Source organism: Thermoascus crustaceus (genome assembly GCF_041956765.1).
Source record: "Thermoascus crustaceus strain CBS 181.67 unplaced genomic scaffold VTN00scaffold_6, whole genome shotgun sequence".
Classification (NCBI taxonomy): domain Eukaryota; kingdom Fungi; phylum Ascomycota; class Eurotiomycetes; order Eurotiales; family Thermoascaceae; genus Thermoascus; species Thermoascus crustaceus.
In genome coordinates, this window is record NW_027192532.1 from 819,011 (window position 1) to 837,149 (window position 18,139).

At 51.4% G+C, this 18,139-nt stretch overlaps 5 protein-coding genes across 5 annotated transcripts; 2 read left to right on the top strand and 3 right to left on the bottom strand.

The window, feature by feature from the left end:
* Positions 1 to 397: 397 nt before the first annotated feature.
* On the bottom strand, positions 398 to 1,940 carry VTN00DRAFT_8630 (uncharacterized protein; the record flags this gene model as incomplete). The annotated part of the gene is made up of 5 exons (XM_069435501.1): positions 398 to 754; positions 820 to 993; positions 1,062 to 1,115; positions 1,218 to 1,339; positions 1,403 to 1,940. 5 exons carry the CDS (start codon positions 1,938 to 1,940, stop codon positions 398 to 400), a joined length of 1,245 nt encoding a protein of 414 aa, XP_069285440.1.
* Positions 1,941 to 6,437: 4,497 nt separating this feature from the next.
* VTN00DRAFT_8631 (uncharacterized protein) lies at positions 6,438 to 8,774 on the bottom strand (the record flags this gene model as incomplete). Its single annotated transcript, XM_069435502.1, has 8 exons — positions 6,438 to 6,462; positions 6,555 to 6,630; positions 6,687 to 6,819; positions 6,890 to 7,360; positions 7,424 to 7,953; positions 8,016 to 8,338; positions 8,400 to 8,481; positions 8,651 to 8,774. 8 exons carry the CDS (start codon positions 8,772 to 8,774, stop codon positions 6,438 to 6,440), a joined length of 1,764 nt encoding a protein of 587 aa, XP_069285441.1.
* Positions 8,775 to 11,258: 2,484 nt separating this feature from the next.
* On the top strand, positions 11,259 to 12,385 carry VTN00DRAFT_8632 (uncharacterized protein; the record flags this gene model as incomplete). The annotated part of the gene is made up of 2 exons (XM_069435503.1): positions 11,259 to 11,524; positions 11,596 to 12,385. 2 exons carry the CDS (start codon positions 11,259 to 11,261, stop codon positions 12,383 to 12,385), a joined length of 1,056 nt encoding a protein of 351 aa, XP_069285442.1.
* A 2,063-nt stretch (positions 12,386 to 14,448) lies between these two features.
* On the bottom strand, positions 14,449 to 16,030 carry VTN00DRAFT_8633 (uncharacterized protein; the record flags this gene model as incomplete). The annotated part of the gene is made up of 4 exons (XM_069435504.1): positions 14,449 to 15,015; positions 15,085 to 15,786; positions 15,852 to 15,974; positions 16,028 to 16,030. The coding sequence occupies 4 exons, from the start codon at positions 16,028 to 16,030 to the stop codon at positions 14,449 to 14,451; spliced, it is 1,395 nt and encodes a 464-aa protein (XP_069285443.1).
* Positions 16,031 to 16,406: 376 nt separating this feature from the next.
* VTN00DRAFT_8634 (uncharacterized protein) lies at positions 16,407 to 17,429 on the top strand (the record flags this gene model as incomplete). Its single annotated transcript, XM_069435505.1, has 3 exons — positions 16,407 to 16,775; positions 16,831 to 17,184; positions 17,241 to 17,429. The coding sequence occupies 3 exons, from the start codon at positions 16,407 to 16,409 to the stop codon at positions 17,427 to 17,429; spliced, it is 912 nt and encodes a 303-aa protein (XP_069285444.1).
* Positions 17,430 to 18,139: the final 710 nt, after the last annotated feature.

Here is an 18,139-nt window from a genome sequence, read left to right on the forward strand (position 1 = left end):
AAGAAATGATCAATAGACAGCTCGGTAAGTAAGTTCTCAAAAAGCCCTGTTGAGAGGGCAAGATCCGCACCATGTTGGCAGCAGAATGGGATGCTGCTGAAACGCCATGTGTTAATTGAAATTCAGGGTCACAAATCAATAAGATTGAGGGTGAATTGATGCTTTTTGTGTGAACCAGCCCATTTCCTACACCGACCTGTAATATAACAGGAGAAAATGACAACCGCTGAAGAATAAGCGGGAGAGGGGAAAGGGTAGCAAAACCTCTACATCCGGCATCGAGAGACGAAAGTAATACCTGAAAAGCACAGTGAATGACTATATGTGTAATATTTCCAGAAGATAAACACTTGCTGCTGGATGTATTTAAATAATATAAGCAACCAGACGTACCCCCCTAGTCTCGTCTATTTCTGAAATAATGTTCATGGGCTTCTTCATCACTACTAGACCCATCATTGTAGGAAGAAGACTCTTCGAAACTGCTACAACGCCTCTTGAGATCATCGCCGCTCCCAGATGCCTGGGCACTGTTTCCCCCATCGGGGTGGTGGGAGTTCGACCTTGCGGTAGTAGAAGAGATCCTGCGATCCTTTCCCCTTCCTTTGATGCCCTTGTTACTGTTTTTGTAGAGCGTGGCAAAGTACTCCCAAAGATCTCGATCTTGCGGAGTCATCGGCTCCCCTTCGCGCATGGCAGAGAATTTAACGGTCAGACTCCGCAGTGTCATTGCATGAAACTTATTCTGGTGCGACTGTTGTTATTGATCAGAAAAAAAGATAATTCTCTTATATCAACCGGAGGTAGTCGAAGCCAGACCTTGAGGTTGCCAAGTTGGGTAAATTGTTTCCCACAGTCGTCCAAACGACAGGTGAAAGGTTTGGCCTGCTCGTGGGTGATTTTATGGGCCCGCACATTACCACGTTGGGCAAATCTCTTGTGGCAGATATCGCAGGAATAAGGCTTTTCACCGGTGTGACGCCGTTCGTGGGTCTGGGAAGAAGGCAATGATGTTAGATAAGTACATATTAGCTAGCCCTGGCACTAATCCGGAATCCTACCTTCAGATTCCCTAATTGTGAAAAGCGCTGACCGCATGAAGGTTCCCTACAGACCTGTTCAAATCAATATAGGACAGGTAAGTGCAAGTTCGCATTGTATTAAAAAAAAGAAGAAAGAAAAGAAAAAAGAAAAAAAAGAACCAAGTGCTCACTCACGAATGGCTTGTCGCCGGTATGAGCCCGCATGTGTATATCAAGGTGGGTTTTCTGGGAAAAGCTCTTTCTGCAATGGGGCAGGCTGCACTCATACTTCCGTTTCGACTTCTGGCCAGCCGTTTCTATTCGGTCTCTAACCGTTAGAAGCCTTCGCGATGAAGAGCTGGAGTATGTGGGTAGACAACCATTGTTACTTCCATGAGTAAACTGTTGCAGCGATGGCAGTTGGAGCGACTCATACGTCTGCGGGCCGGACTTGGACTGGATGGCCTTCATCAATATATCTACCTCTGTAGAAAAGTCCATCTCCACGCCTGTTTTCCCGCCATTGGCATTGGCGCTGGAGCTCTGAGTCGCGTTCGACTGTACCCCGGGACGATCATCGACTCTCACCAGGGGATCTCTGAATACTCTGGAGAGGGCATTCTTTGCATGCCGAATATTGGGCAGTGGTTGCAGGGGCGGCGGTTCGGATGAAAGCCGCAGAGGCTGGGGTTGGATCTGTGGCGCGGTTCCAAAAAATGGATGGTAGGGAACGGTATGGTTACTCTGGATATGACCGAAACCGTAGGAGGAAGACTGCAAATGGGAGGCATATGCAACGGAGGGATTGGGATAGAAAGGGACGTTGTGTTCGACTTGTGAATTGATCATACGGCGGGGCGCAACAGCACCGATTTCAGGGCCAGGGAAACCATAGGAAACCGGCACTGCTGTTTCCATCTCGATGTGCAGAGGAAATAGCTCTCACGGACTGAACAGAGATCAAGGCACACCTTAAACGGGTCGATGCGGCGGAAAGACCGGGTTGGTCTGAGGGGACAGCAAGAAAGATCAAGAGGGAAGTATATATTTTTAGGGACTTTGAACTAGAAGGAAACAGAGAACAGAAGATAAAGTCACATGCGGGGCATTCTTTTAGCAGCAGTCATGATAATGGCATTGAGGACGAGGATCTAGAACTAGATATACATGGCGCGTGCCCCCCCGGACTGGAGTCGATGGGGACAGGGCGGGCGAGGGCAAGGATCAGCCTCTAGGGAGGTCTCTGTGGACGATGGATAAGTTGCGAGATGGAGAGATGCCCAAGTGCTTGATCGGCCGCCCAAGACGTGACGAGCGCCGCATCGCAACAGCACCAATCGCGGAAGGCCAGCGACGTTCCGTGAGACGCATCATCCCATGCGATTTCGAGATCCAGGACGGTGGGGGTTTCTGACCGGGGGCTGTGCCACTCAGCTAGCTGCGAACATCGATGCTGCCTGTCCTCTTGTGTGTGACCGGCGCTGAACAGGCACCGGATATAAAACACCAGCCGCGTCTTGACGCGAGCAGGGCAGATCTTTGGGGCCATGATCGATCCCCAGCGACGGGCGTCTTGGCAAATAAGTGTGGGTGTTGGAGATGCTCCTTAACTACCGCGTCCACCGCTGTCCTGACTCAACTGCCCGGCAACGGCGGAAAGACGATCCTCATGCTTCATTGGCCCTGCGCTGCGGTGTGCGGTGATGGTTGTTCTCCAGAAGAAGTAGCGTGCAGAGCTGGACGGTCTCGGCTCTTCATTTATTTGTAGCTGATATTTTTACCCTATGTCCATATCAAATGGTGGACGGGGCTGATACGGCCCGAACAATAAGAAGAGAAGAAGAAAAGAAGAAAAGGAACCGGCGCACTATTGTAGTCAGTATTGGATGATAATACAGTCTTCTAGCCAAGCCTCCGTACGCAGTACGTTCCTGCAGCGATCCAGGGCATTCGCGACAGTCTCCATCTCGGACAGCTTTGTGGCTTTCCCGTATTGCTTGCAAGCTCAAGGCTGCCTCATCTCCATCCTGATCCATGACGGTGATAGCCCACGCAGGCTAAGCTCACCTCCACAAGCAAACCCTCCCTGATTGACTCCAACGCTGTCGAGCTTTCGTTTTGTCTCTCTCTTTTCCTATCATCAGAGTGCCCTACGCCTCACAAGACCGTCCCCGAGGCTGAAAAAGCAATCTTGGATCTTGCAGATCGATCACCGGCAACCGCGCTGGCGATACAATTTACGAACATCATCGTCATAATCAGGACCGGACCGTCCGTTCGGGCTGCAGCCTGAGGAAATCCCATCACGACTCGAGCTTTCACCCACGCCTGTGAGGCCTGAAACAGGCGTGCTAAATCGTCAGCCCATGAGAAAATACCAGTTAACCGCCAGTGGCACCAAAAAATCCAAGCTACGCAAGGATGGCAGCAACCGAGTGGAGGACAGCGCCGGCCACGTTGCTCGGTGCCCCTCGTGATCTTCGGGGCTCAGGAGAGAGACTGACCCTCTTTGCCACAGCAGAACGATTCTCGCGAGTCCCTGTACTTCGTCGCAGTTGAACAGTCCAACAAAAAGGCACCGGCTTACAAGCTACGGCAACTAAAGCAACGCCCCTGCCGTCGACCCCACGGCGCTCCCACCAGTCTTTCTGCCTCTGATTAGGGCAGCAGGTCTTTGCTCTCCAGGAGATCCAGACGACCCAAGGCGTCGGCGAGTCTAGATGATGATACCCAGCCGTGGAGATCTCTCATATCTTACCCGCCCTAGCGGCTGCGTCCCGCTTCCTGCGACCATCCCAGGCGTGCTGTCCCAGTTGAAATGTCTTGTCAGTTGTACTCCGTACTCGGTAACGTCATTGTGCTATGCCCGCGTCAGCTTCAGGTGAAGCTCCACAGATCCAGTCAGTCTGCTGGAACATGGGTTCCCTGACCTGCATCGCTGTGTCGAGATGCCACAATGACGGAAAATCAGTATGTGGAAAAGGCCTGAAGAAGAACGGTCAGAAAAGGACAAGCGTGTCGTAGGCACGTCCCAAGTACACCTCCTTGATCAGTTCGGGTTCAGGGTTGGATGGAGGACCAATCGGGACTACTATTAATATAAACAAATAAATTCTGTGTGACTCCGCGATCTCCGCCGATATCCACCACCGCCAGCCTAAATAAAGTGAATAATTGTCAGTCGCGCAAGTCGGTGAGACTTGACAGCTTGATGCAGCGAGATCGTTGGGTCTGATCTCCCCGCTCCCTGAGGAAAATTCGAGAGGATCTACTCAGTAGAAAAGATCGATTCGCGATGCAAAGGCCCCGCAAGACATATGCGTCGTGTGCCGATTTCCCATTCCCCTGGAAACCGGGGAAGTACGAGCTGCTGTCAGGTGCAGGGCCTGGCCGGGTTTTCTCCTGCGGAACAGCCTGTTAGAAGACAACAATCTCTCAGAGCACATGTCACTGGCAGCCTTGTCGTTTCAATGTACTCAGTATGTACTCCGCGGCACATCATACGTCCCATAATGGCAGTCATACCTGTGGTGACCGATCAAACCTCGCTTCCTAGCATCATCCTAGGACGCCGCCCTGACATTGTCTGACATACCCGACCCGGTCTTGACCAGGGTACCTCTCCAGCAGCCCTCAAGAAGCGTGTGCTGTATACAGCTAGATTCGACGCCGCTTCCCGTAGTTAACGTCTGGTTAATTTGACAGCGACGATCATGACAACAATCTCGGAGACGGGAAAGCGTTGGCATCAACTTAAGCTCGATCACATAACCTACAGTAGGTTGCCATGTCTTTCGTCACCCCCTCCCCTGCTGCCTACTACTGTCTTGGCGGATTGCTATTTTATACTCATGTGATTTTGAAGCTATTGGAGGGTACCCAGGTATCATGATAGGCCACAGACCCTAGACAAAGCCAGCCCAGATTGCAATATAGCAAAAGCGGCAAGCTAAGTGGCTTGAACAAGGGAGGAGGGGGTGCCGAAAGATATGGAAACCTAGTGTACGGTCACCTTGTCGACTGCCTTCTCGTTTGGATGAGCGGTCTAACTCACGTGATCGGAGTAACGACTTGGGTTTGGTGTCCGGGCGGCTCACCCTCAGATGCCTTACAACTAGTTAGCTCTTAATTCTAATTGGTAGTAGTTACCAGTAGGAGCTGCTGCAAACTCATTCATTTTATTGGCCAAGATCTAAAATTTTGTCTTTCTGCGTTGCTGTTTTCAAGGAGCGGATATCGTCTTGCTAAAACTGCGCGACTGTAACGTTGAATAGATACACATTATCAATAGGCTAGTGGGACATCAGACGTGTTCTAGCAACTTCTTGACCAAGCAAAGTGGCTCCAAGAATAGACAGTGAAAACTTACTTCCCAAGCATGAAGAGGGGGGCTTTTTTTCTTGGTCGTATATTGGGCAATGATGTTGGGCGCCATGTCTACTTCTACTGCAAAAAAAGGCATTTTCTGCTTTTACAATATCATATCCTAGAAGCAACCCTGGCCTGGGACGCAGCTATCGCGACCTGCGTATATCATTAGCTTAGTACACCGTGCGCACTACTAAGAGTGAGACAATCTTGATCAAATTTTGCAATCATCTACCCAAAAGAAACATAGCATACCTTCAGGTACATAACTGTAGTCGTATTCTCTACGGTGGGATCCTTAAAAACTGAACTGATAGAGTATAGAGTACCCAAAGGGCGAGTTTGGACCGTGTCGATAACAGATGCCAAACTGGTTTAATCTGATACCTACCTACCCAGCATCTGACATAGTCCAGTGCTAATTACCCGTGCCTTGCAAAATGAAGGCCCGATTTTACTTCCTACACGTGGCCTTAACTACTCCAGTTCAACGTATGGATAGTGAAAATTCGGAACATCATAATAATGGCATGGGCAATATCCAGTAGTAGGAACTTCACTACACGATATCTTTCTCTTTCTTCCCATCTCTATGGTGACGTCACCATTCACATGGACAGTCTTGCTAACGCGCAACCCTAAGCTTTGAAAGGTTTCAAGGGAGCAGGTACCTAGTAGCAACCGTTGGAATTCTCAACACATGTTGAAACATATCTTATTCCCTTCTCCCTTCATCAGATAAGATAGAAGCCGTTGATAAATGAATACAACTTCGGAGAAACTAATAAGCAGAGCAATACAGAAAACAGTAAAGCCAAGGAGGGCGAGATGGATACTTGAGATCAAGACTCAATGCATAACTCGTCCAAACCCTTCTTTTTTAGAGTTGCTCGGGAGACATCTCACTGCTTGGAACGGTTGTGAGACCGGACAACAGGCCCTCGACATTGAGAACGAATAAACCCAAGCCAAAAAAACAAGCGAGCCATGGTCAGTAAAAAAACAGAGAAACCACATTTGCGCCAAAGCCTCTGAATATTGAATACATCACCGTCCGGTGTATGTGGAATATCTGAAAATGTGAGTTAGTACTTGAACATTGAACATCGAAACTCAAACTGCGAACTAGGGTTATCTGAATGGGAGATCCAGGGGAATACAAACCTCCAGATTCTCGCACGCATATCGCCGCTTCCAGTGGCGAACAAATTGTTTGTGGGGCTGGGTGCGACGGAAATAACTGATTGAAATGTTAGGGTGGAATTTCAACTGATCCAGACGGTGTGGAACACTCACCTGAGTTCTTGTGACCCTGAAGCATCATCTGTGCGTTTCCAGTGGTCGGATCCCAGAACTGAACGCCCCTGTCCTTGGATCCACTCATGACCCAATGTCCATCAGGAGTCAAGCAGACACTGAGAACGAAGTCCTAGATTAAGATAGTTAGCATACAGAAAACTCCACAAATCCGGTTGGCGAAAAGGTGAATGTGAACTAACCTTGTGGCCTTCAAAGGTCCGCACACACTTGCCGCCCTTAACGCCGCTTCCTGGCAGCAGGCCCCTAGGCGCCGTGAGCTCCCATAGCTTGATAGTCTTGTCAAGACTGCCGCTGACAAGGTCACGACCGTTCGGCGCAAAGGCAACTGAATACACGCTGTCTTTGTGACCATCGGGGCTCTCCAGACGCTCCACTAGGTAACCAGTTGTGGTATCCCAGACACGGACGCTCTTGTCAAGAGAGCCAGCGGCAACATAGTGACCATCAGGAGACATGGCCACTGTAGTAACTCCGTCTTCAATGCTGAGCGTATACACGAGCTTGCCATCCAGGACGTCCCAGAGGCGCACAGTCTTGTCACCACTTCCGGATGCAATATAGCGTCCATTTCCTGCAAAATCAAGCGAATAGATATCTTGCTCGTGTCCAGTGAAGATATGCTTAATAGACCGAGTAGCGATATCCCAGACCTGTAATACATGATACAGTTAGCATGCAGAGCTGAATATATTCAAAACAGGGTGTTATCTCACCCTAATCTGCTTGTCTTCGGCACCAGTTGCGAGATATTTTCCGTCGGGACTGAAGCAAACGCTACGGATGTAAAGATCTCCATCCTTGTCCGCGTTCTCATCCTGGAGAGTGGCTACATTCTGGCCCGTGGCCACATCGAAGATCTGAGCCGAACGGTTGCAACCCGTTGCGACATACTTTCCGTCTCGGCTGAATCTGACACAGCACACGACACTGTCGTGGACGAGATGGTGCACCAGCTCCACGTCTAGCACCCTTTGCACATCTGGGTTGAATACAGCATACCAATCTTGACCCTCTCGCTTGTGCGACGCCGGCAAGTCTTCGGGGTTCCAGTTTGCTAGCATGTTACCAGGGCGCTCACGGACGAGTGCCTGGCTAGGAGGCGTTGGGCGAGCAATCTGAGGAGACGCCCTGGGATCCGGATAGGTAAGTTGATGGGTCTGTTGAGGAGTTGCAGGGCCCGGAGGAGCCCGGGCTCTACCCTTTCCTGGGCCAGGAGAGGCGGTGGGTGGTGGAGCTCCATAACCTGTATGGACGACGAAGCACGTGTTAGACAAGAGAATCAGCACAACATCCAGTTACACATACCGTTCACAGCAGCACCAGGCTGGTATCCCCCAAAGGAGCTCTGCGGTGGCTGGGGCGGTCCTTGTTGCGCCCCGGGAGCAGGCTGCTGAAGGGTATGCTGGGGAGGCTGCTGATCCTGGAGAGGGGGAGGGGCAAGACCGGGACCACTACCTCCTTGGTTGGCCATGATCCCACCAAATAGGTTGCTTGGGCCGTGGCCAAGTGCAGGCGGGGGTGCCTGAGAAGGGCCAGCGTGCGGCGGAGGGCCGCTAACGTGAGATGGGACAGTCTGAACGCCGCGGGATTCAAGCTCGTGCCGCAAGAGCCGGATCTCAGCCTCGTAGCTAGTAAAGAGCGGGGTTAGGAGCTGGGCATTCTTTCTCGTTCTTTGGGGTTGGTACGTACTCTTGCTTCATCTTGAGCTGAGTCTGTTCAAGCTGATAGACTTTCTGTCTAATCATCTCCATCTCCTGAAGCTGCCCAGTCACTGCGGCATTCGTCAGTCACGCTGTCCGCGGATTCGAAAACAAGTCCGTCACGGAATTGCAGATCGAAGTCTCAGGGGATTCAATTGAGGCAAAGTGAGGAGCGTCGCGCGTGATGCACTCAAGAGTCCGCCATCGGTGGAAAGGGGGGACAGAGATTGGAAGGCGTACATTGGTGCTCGAACTCGCCATTACTTCTGGATTGGTTTTCGAACTCCTGCCGCACCTGGTCCAGCAACTCGTTCAGACGGGAACCAGGAGCAGCAGGAACCATCCCACGATGCGCGTTGTACATTGTGAGTGTCGCTGTTCTCGTCGCGTAAGACAGGTTCCGGAGAATTTGGGGACGGCGGGCTGGTTAAGATCCCCGTCTGCTCGCGACAGGCAGACCGGGTGGTGAAAAAAAAGCGACTTCAAAGGACGTCAGTACCATCGCAGACCAACGCGCAGGGTAAAGCGGCAAGATCAGACAAGGTCGGCAAGGACGGGACAGGGCTGGAGGTAGAGCAGGTTGGGGACCAGCACTTACGGGAGCCCGCGCAGAGGAAGCAGCTGGTGTTTTGGCGCGAGAAGCGAGGCGGTAGGCGACCGTTCAAGCGCAAGACACCCGTCCAGGTTGAAGAGGGGTGCACGGGGGAGGGGCCACGTCGACGGGGCCGTCAGCAGGGGGGAAAGACAGACGAAAGGAGTGGGAGGAGGAGGAGGATCGAGATGGAACGGGGGGAGTGCTGGAGAGAGACAGCACGAGAGGTGAGGAGGGAGGAAAGAGGTGGTTGGCGGTGGCAGAATTGGCAGACGGTGGAGCGGACGGGGGCAGAGAAGTTTGAGAAGGGGTTCCACGGGGAGCGCCGAGCTAGAACAGCGACGAAGGCGCGGCTGCAGGAGGCTGGTGGTCCCCGTAGCCGCCCGGCGCCGCCAAGCGTATCGATACAGGAAGATACCCAAACGGCCGCAGGCGGCCCTGCGCGCTGCAGGTAGCTGGAGGTCACTGTACGGAAAGGCTCGCTGGGCCCTGCTCGGGTCTCGCTGATCGGGAACCCGGCAGCGGCGAGCCAGCCCGGTCTGGGGATAGCGCAGATGCCACTGCGCATGGGCGCACGGGCCAGCGTCCCACTGCTTTTCTTTGTGCGTCCGTAGTATATCATCTATTATTCTCGCCAGGCTATAGACAACTCGATGTCTTGCAGACTGGAAGAGGGATGCTGATACCCTCCATCAAACGCCTCTCCCTACCAGGAATGTGCAGCTGGAAAGCCTTCCATGATATACAATGGGAGTATCCTCGAAACACCAGAAGCTGACGGCCCAGGAGGACCGTTGCAGGTCTGTTTTCTTTGGTGGTATTTTCATCTCTCCAGTTTTCTCGCTAGCAGACGTCTAATAATAATGTCAATCGCACAGCTCTGTTCTTGTCACACTCAGGCCCCTTCAACACAGAACTCGACGAAGCGCTTTTCATAACTTGCAAGAAAAATGCGTCGTGAGGCCAACTTACTGAGTGCTGTGTGATTTTAGCTCAGCACTGACTGTCTTATCATGCCTGTGTAAGGGACCTGAGGCGAGCGGACCAGCAAGATGGCATGCTGCAGGTGCTTGTCATTCCGCATGAACGGGCGAGACTCGGTGATCTTCAGCGGGAGTATGAATATTATTGACCTCAAACCGAGTCCACTTGATCCAACCCGTAGAACCAGAGGAAATACGTCTGTACTTTGCAGGATTCGGGGATGGCGGTTCTACGACGCATGATTAAACCGACTTGCCGGCAGCGTGTGACGACGATATGTGGTGTTACCACGGCTGCTCCCTCGGTAGCTTATCCGTTGCCCTCAGAAGTCAACCCTTTTGCTGTCTGAGCAGCGACCATCGTACCTAAACTGCCTAAATTGCCATTTTTAGCTTCTCCTTTCACCTTCCACACGCAGCAGTAGTAATAATAGCTACAGCACTGCTTCCAGGTGGAGATGATCCGGTCTGACGGAATCGCAGCCAACATCCGGCTGACGCTAAAACCTGATGCAGACTCCAGGTTCATCATCAATGTATACTGTATAAATCTGGAAGGCAGTTATCTCGAAGCCACAGTTCATTTAACGGTGGAAATGATTCCTAGGCCCCCGCCATTTTGAACTATAGAGTTGTGCCGAATCTTGAGAGGTGTTATAGTTATAGCTCCTTCGGTGATGAAGTACTTATAGCCATACCAATGGAGCTGGATATGTAGTATGCCCTTACGCCCGAGCAATAGGGCGATAGCCATGAGAGTAGACATCTTGCAGAATTTGAAGTTGCAACCCGCGCCCGCGTTTAGTTCGCGAAGGCGCTGGCGAATGCGAAACGCGCGCGCAGGCATGTTTGGACTTCCGTGTTTTCCAGACGCCCGTCGGCCGGAACATCCAGCGGCCGAGCCGGCCCCTTAAGGCTTGAGCGCTTCTCCACCCAGGGGCCGTTGGCCAAACAGCAGAGAGGAGCACAAATTGCATAGCAACTCTCAACGGTTCATCTCCTTACAAATCAGGTCACGGCTCGTTTTCTCCCGCCTGGTGTGATACTCTGAACCACACGCTCGCTGAAGACGGTTAAGACCGCGCAAGCCACGATCTGATAACTCTCCTTCTCCCCCGTTTTCTCAAACCCCGTCCATCCACCACAACCACACTCCTCTCATTCATGTCTCGTCACCCGCAACCTACGCCCTAGATACGACTCCTTACCAAAGTTAGACCTCAATTGACGAACCTTCACCAGTCGCATCCGCGCATCGCCCGTTCGAGCAACCATGGATATCGTCCTCGAGGTTTGGGACACCTTCTTGGGCGATCGCCTGTACGCGACGCTCGTTCCAGCCTCGCTCTCTTCCTCAATCACATTCCCCAGTGACAGTGTTTTCAATGGCACCTTGTCATTCTTCGGCCAGCCAGACTCTTATGTCTATGAGCCTGCGACCAAGTTTTTCCGCCTCGAGCCGTCCAAGTATGCCTATTTGAGCGCTTGGCCAAGAGACAATATCTACCGACAGTCGGTCAGCTTCTTTTTGATCACCTGGTTCGCAGCTCACCCCACCCTGTTCCGCCGTCGAACAGTCAATTGCTGACGTTTATCGCTCCTGTCGAAAGGATCTTTGGTCTATTTATCTACTTCATCTGCGCAAGTCTGTCGTACATGTTCGTATGGGACAAGACAACCATCAAACACCCCAAATATCTCAAGAACCAGATTCGTCTCGAGATTGCACAGACCATGAGGTCAATGCCCGTGATGTCCATCCTGACTGTTCCTTTCTTCGTGGCTGAAGTGCGAGGATATGCCAAGCTTTACGATTCGGTCTCCGATGAGCCATTCCCATATTACAGCATCTTGCAGTTCCCGCTGTTCATCGCGTTTACGGATTTCTTCATCTACTGGATCCACAGGGGTTTGCATCATCCACTCGTCTACAAGACCCTTCACAAGCCTCACCACAAGTGGATTATGCCGAGCCCCTTCGCCTCCCATGCCTTCCACCCCGTTGATGGCTGGGCCCAGAGTGTCCCATACCACGTGTTTCCTTTCGTGTTCCCTCTTCAGAAGTTTGCCTATGTGATCCTTTTCGGGTTTATCAACTTCTGGACGGTCTTGATTCACGACGGTGAATATGTTGCCAACAGCCCTGTTATTAACGGCGCCGCTTGCCACACTATGCACCATCTCTACTTCAACTACAACTATGGACAGTTCACCACGCTTTGGGACCGCTTGGGCGGCAGCTACAGAAAGCCAAACGACGAACTCTTCCGGCGCGAGACAAAGATGGCTGAACAGGAGTGGAAGAAGCAGACCAAGGAAATGGAGGCTATTCTGAAGACTGTCGAGGGAACTGACGACCGCAGTTACGTGAACGAAGAGACAGCGAAGAAGAACCTCTGAGTTTTGTCTTGTGCTACCAGGACTCGTTTTCCTATAGGAGGCCGAGCATGCTGGACTCAAACCCAGAGTGCTGGATATTGAGCAGGCTCTCTCACTCGATCCTTGACTGGGATATTGGAAGAAGCGTGGCCAAGTCGTGGCACCCTGCCAGGTCAGACCGAGGGAAGTTCTGGGATTTTGGATTTGTCCTCGGTCAGATCTGAAAGTGTTATCCTTCCCGGGGAGGGGAGGTCGATGTGCCGACCGCATTCGGTAACGTCCCAGCTGCAAGCACCGACCCATCCCCTATAATGCGAAGTCCGTGACCTTGAAGAGGATAGCGAATGGTTTTGAAGTTATGAACACATGTTGACTTATTATCGCTTATTAATAACCTGCACCATCATTACCCTCACCATTGTAATTAAATTTTCATATATTCTTGTCATATTTGTTTCTCTATGAGCGTTTAATACTTTTGAAGTTCACATGGAAGCCTGAGATGGTCATTTGGTCCGTGATCTCTTTGGCTTTTCACTTGTTACTACCAACCCTACAGTGTACATAGTTGGAAGCAAAATGGGAATGAGGATGGTCAACGATGTGGTTGCTTTGCTTATCCTGTATCTATTATCATGCTCACCCACCATGTTGATGGTGGGTAGCGCTTGTTAAACAGAAACAAAAGCTGTAATTAGAGAATGATGCCTTTTGCAGGTCTCACATACTGATTTGCATGCTAATATATACTTTTTACATTTGAGGTTTGTCCAAATGCACATTGTATTGAATATACCTCCGAAACAAATAATGAGAAATTTTATAAGAGGATGCTTGGATCATGGTGTAACTACAATATAACCTGGTGTTGTATGTACATGTACTTAGATGTATAGTTTCAACTCCCACGTTTTAACAGGCCTCTCGTGTCCAGTACAACAGACATGTTTGTCATTATTAGTCTCTGCTGGATAACATTTGTTGTCTCCATCTCCATCTGCTCAACTCTAAAGCCCATAAATTTTCTACAGGTCAACAATGGAGAGCTCGGTCCTTGTGCTTTGTTTGTACAGTGCATACAACGTCTCTGAAAGCCAGCATAAACAAAAGTCGCGCTCTGATCGAGCTCGATCCTACCACAAGCTGGGCTTTCAAGAAGAATGGAATGCTGTGTTGTGTCCGATAAGACAATATCATGCTATATATAAAATCCGATAGATGCTTATGTTACGGAGCGCCTCACAACGGCCAGCTGCGCAACACACCCCTTCCCTTCGGTGTACCGTACTCGGTAGAAAGAATCGTAGATGTATTTGTTGGATGAAGAGCATCCTTAATGTCCACGTGGATGAAAGATACAATGGGGCAGAAACTGTCTTCAGAAACCACTCGAACTGTCTATATTTTGTAATGACTCGTCTATTTGATACTGGTTTTAGTACACCGTGAAGGTTTAGTAGTCTTTCCCTCTCCAGCTTGGAGACCATCACGAGAAACTGTTGAATTGATTTTACCAGCTGCTAGACGGACCTAAACTGTGACGCAGTACTTTATCTCGAGCACTAGCTATCATCCAGATTTGTCATGTTTGTGGAAATCGAGTACTGTACATACAATGGGAATGATGATCCGAATCCAACGCCCTTAGGTGGAAATACGAGAGATATACCGAAGAGAATGTATGTATACTTCGCACAGCACCGTAGCCTTACCTGATATTCCTATTAATAATCCCTTACGCTACCTCTCCTGCAAATCCTTTCATCTTGTTTCACTATATTGTATCAGAGTTGACCTAGTTCACGCATTGACTCTGTACAAGAACCATATTCTGCTATTCCATAGGTTAGGAGAACATGTGGGCCAGGCAGAAGCATTTGTTTGCCTTGGCACGAGGTTCTTGTGTCTAGGCATGGGCTGGTCCTGAATATGGTGCCACAAACCCGTGGTTCTTGGCAGGAGGCTGCAGAGCTTATATCCAACGTCGCTTGCTTTGATCCATTAAATTCAAACTAACATTCAATCGAGAAGAGTTCTATACACAGGTCATTTCATCAAACAATGTACTATACATAACACGCATTTCACAGTTTCTGGATACGCTCGCCTCGCTTCGCCTCGTCCACCAGGAACCAGTCCATGTATTTCTGTTGCAGTTCAGGAGTCACCCCAGTCTCAGGGTGAGCCGGCTCCCTACCGCCATTCAGGTACTTCGCGATAGCGTCATCCGCGTGAGCCTCGACGTCGTACCCGTAGACCTCCAACACGGTCTGTGGGTCACCGTACAGGTTGCTGCTTCTCACGTAGTACTTGCCCTCAAGCTCCGGCGCCATGGCGGCATCACGCGCTCGTTGCTGCGGGCCGTCGGGCAGATGCCAGATGGCACCGTTGAGGAACGACACCTGCTGCTTCGCGTAGGCCTTGGGCATACGCTCCTTTTCGTAGAGGTTGATCGCCTCACGCAAGCTGAGCTTTCCTTGGGCAACGGCACCAATGCACTTGGCAAGGAAGGCTCCGTCTTCCATGGAGGTGGCAGCTCCCTGAGCCATGTGGTTCACCATGGAGTGGGCAGCATCACCGATGAGGACGACGTTCTTCTGAGGCGAGGACCAGGACTCCATAGGGCCGGTCACCATCAGGGGCCAGCGGGACTAGAAACAGGTTAAGTGGTCAGCACAACGGTCTCTTCTCATCCAATGCATTCCAGGGGAAAGACTCACAGTGTGAGGAATCATGTCGACAATTCGCTTGATACGAGGGTCGAAGTCCTTGTACTCATTCCGCAGCTCCTCAATGGGCACTTGTGTCTCCGTGGCGCGCAGCTTCTCTGGGCGGTGGTGCGACAGAACGAGGTTGAAGTCCTTGCCCGCGCTTATCGGGTACGTGATGATGTATGCGTTAGGGGCCATCCAGACCTCCATGGTTAACTTCTCAATGATCTCCTTGGCAACCGGGTCCTTGCGGATCTGCTCATAAGGCACAATGGCGCGGTATGCGCAGTTGGTGGTGGGCGGCTCAGGACGGACATGGGGGAACAAGGTCCTCCGCACAATACTGTTGATTCCATCCGCGCCGACACAGAGGTCGAAGGTGTATCTCTTGCCCTTCACGGTTTCCACGGTCACCTTGTCTCCGCTCTGGTACTCGACCTTCGCAACACGGGAATCAATGTAGATCTCGGCACCCAGCTTCTTCGCAACAGTGGCAAGACCGTCGTGGAGGTGGGCACGGTGGACAACCCACCATGGCCGCCCCAAAGAGCGCTCCAGAGTTGCGATCTTGGTGTGGCCAACCCGGGTGCCGTCCTTGCGGCGCATGTTCAGCTCCTCAAACTGCACGAGGTTCTCTCCAATCACATCGGCGACGTTCCATCGTTGAAGGAGAACGGAAACGTTAGGAGTCATCTGGATTCCGGCACCGATCTGTATCGTTACAGTCCCGTTAATGGTCTCCTCTTTTAGAGTTCGAACCCAGAGGGTATACAAACCTCACCAAGCTGCTCAGCAGCTTCCAGCACCGTCACTCGCACGCCAGCTCGCCGGAATGCGATGGCTGCGGCGAGACCACCGATCCCGGCGCCGACAATACCAACATGGATGTCACGGGAAGCCTTTTGTCGAGTCAGTAATCTGGAAGATGCTCTCGAGAGCTTCGGCTACTCACCATATCTGTGTCGTGAAGAATAGGATCTCACTGAAGAGTGGACAACAACACTAAAAAAATTCCTTGAATGTAGGAAACTTGTCCTGTTGCTTGAGCACACTTCGAGATCCTGGCTGCGATGAGTATTTATCATGCGAGCTGTTGATAAGTTATACGGCGATTCCGGGGAGTTAGGGGAGCTTCGGGGATTTAGGGATCTATGACAACTGTGAACCAGAACAACCAAAGCCGAGGATAATCCATGTGCCGTTCTGCGCCAGAGAGGGACATATATTTGCTGAAGTTAGATCGACGTGTTCAGGCTTCTCCATACTACTTCCTTCTCACCGGTCAACGCGGTATCTCAAAGTGTGTACAACTTGCAGTGCAGTTCTCCAAGATGGTTCCAGCCAGACAGACGCTTAGAGTGCCTCATTTGGGAGGCATCAGTGTGGGCTACCGGCTCTCATCGCCCTCTCCAAACCCCTCAAAGCCTACGCTCGTTCTCATAATCCCATTCACTACAACGGTGGACTACTATCTGCCAGAGTTTGAAAACCGGGGACTTACAGACAAGCTGAACCTGCTCGCGATCGAGCCTCTTGGCCATGGCGCAACTCGAACCCAGAGCGAGACGTTTACGTACTGGGATTCGGCTATCATGAGCCTTCAGCTCCTGGAGGCTCTCGGTATTGAAAAGGCATTTGCGCTGGGAACGTCCCAGGGCGGCTGGATATCCGCTCGGATGGCTCTCCTTGCGCCCCAGAAAGTCGGGAATTCGATATCTTCCTCTCATGGTCCCAGTCACTAACCGATTCGAGTAGATACAAGGCATTGTGCTTGTCGGCACGTCCATGGATTACGAATCTCCCAGGACCCGTGAACTTGGCTGCTGGGACGGTCCGGGGGCCACTTCGGGCCTGGTCACGCTGGCCGGAAACCACGTTCCCATGCCAGAGTTCGAGCCGGGTGACGGTTATTATGACTTCCTGATGGAAATTGGATACGGAAAGACATGCCCCCGCTCCCTGAGAGACACCTGGGCGAACACCATCAAGAACACTTACCAGGGTGATGACGGTAAGAGGAGGATCTGCATGGCTGCCCTGAACCTCAGCACCCGTGACGGATTACATGCGCGGCTGCCCTACGTGAAGTGCCCGGTCCTCTGGCTGCAGGTATGATAGATCGTCTAGTTGTCGGCGAAGAATCAGAGCACTGACCACTCTCACAGGGCACCGATGACGTAGTCTTCAGCGTTGCGAATGCGCAGGAAGAGATCAAGCTGTTTACGAACGCTCCGGAGGCGAAACTTGTCCCGTTGAAGGGAGGCGTGCACTTCCTCAGCTTCACACACCCCAAGGAGGTGCACCAAAACATCCTGGACTTCATTGGACGGTGGAAGGGCGTAGCCAAGCTGTAAGGGTTTGGGGGGTCTAAAAGTTTTGTTCTGTACAGAATCCATATATGGTTTAGGTTTGGTTCTTTTTTTGGGGATATAAGGCGGTCTATGTGGAACGGCCAGGCGGGCTACGATTATTCCTCGGACGAGCGCTTAACGTGAGAGAGAATGAAATATTACATTATTTGTCTTGTGCATGAGAAGCATGGCACTGCTGTAGACGTGGTGATCGCGTGAGCTGCGGGCCCCGGCGAGGTCAGAGGATGGTCGACGTATGTCGTATTGTTAGGGAAGGTGTTAATCGGACTCAACGAGGAAGCACCTTCCGGATCGGTCATTAGTACCTTTTGCATTCAATATCTTAGGGTATAAGACCCTTTCATCCCCTTCTTTGTAAGTTAGAGATCTTCTAGTATCACAGGAGCAATTGAATCATTCTCCTCACCTTTTTTTCGAGTATAGAAACCACCTGTTCGGTGCTCTAAGGAATCATTCGAACTTCCGCGAAAGCAAGCCCTTGACAGTATGAAGCTGCAGGCCATCGGCCCGACGGCCCGACGGCAAGATGAGAGGACGAGGTGCGTGGCTTCGAAGCTGCAGGACAACGGACACGCGGCAGACACGATCAGCCACAGGCGCAGACACCTCGTGCTCGGATAAATCGGGAGGGCCACCAGCGTATCAGCGCATGGCGGCCTCCAGGAACGACGAATGTCCCTTTTCGCTCACCC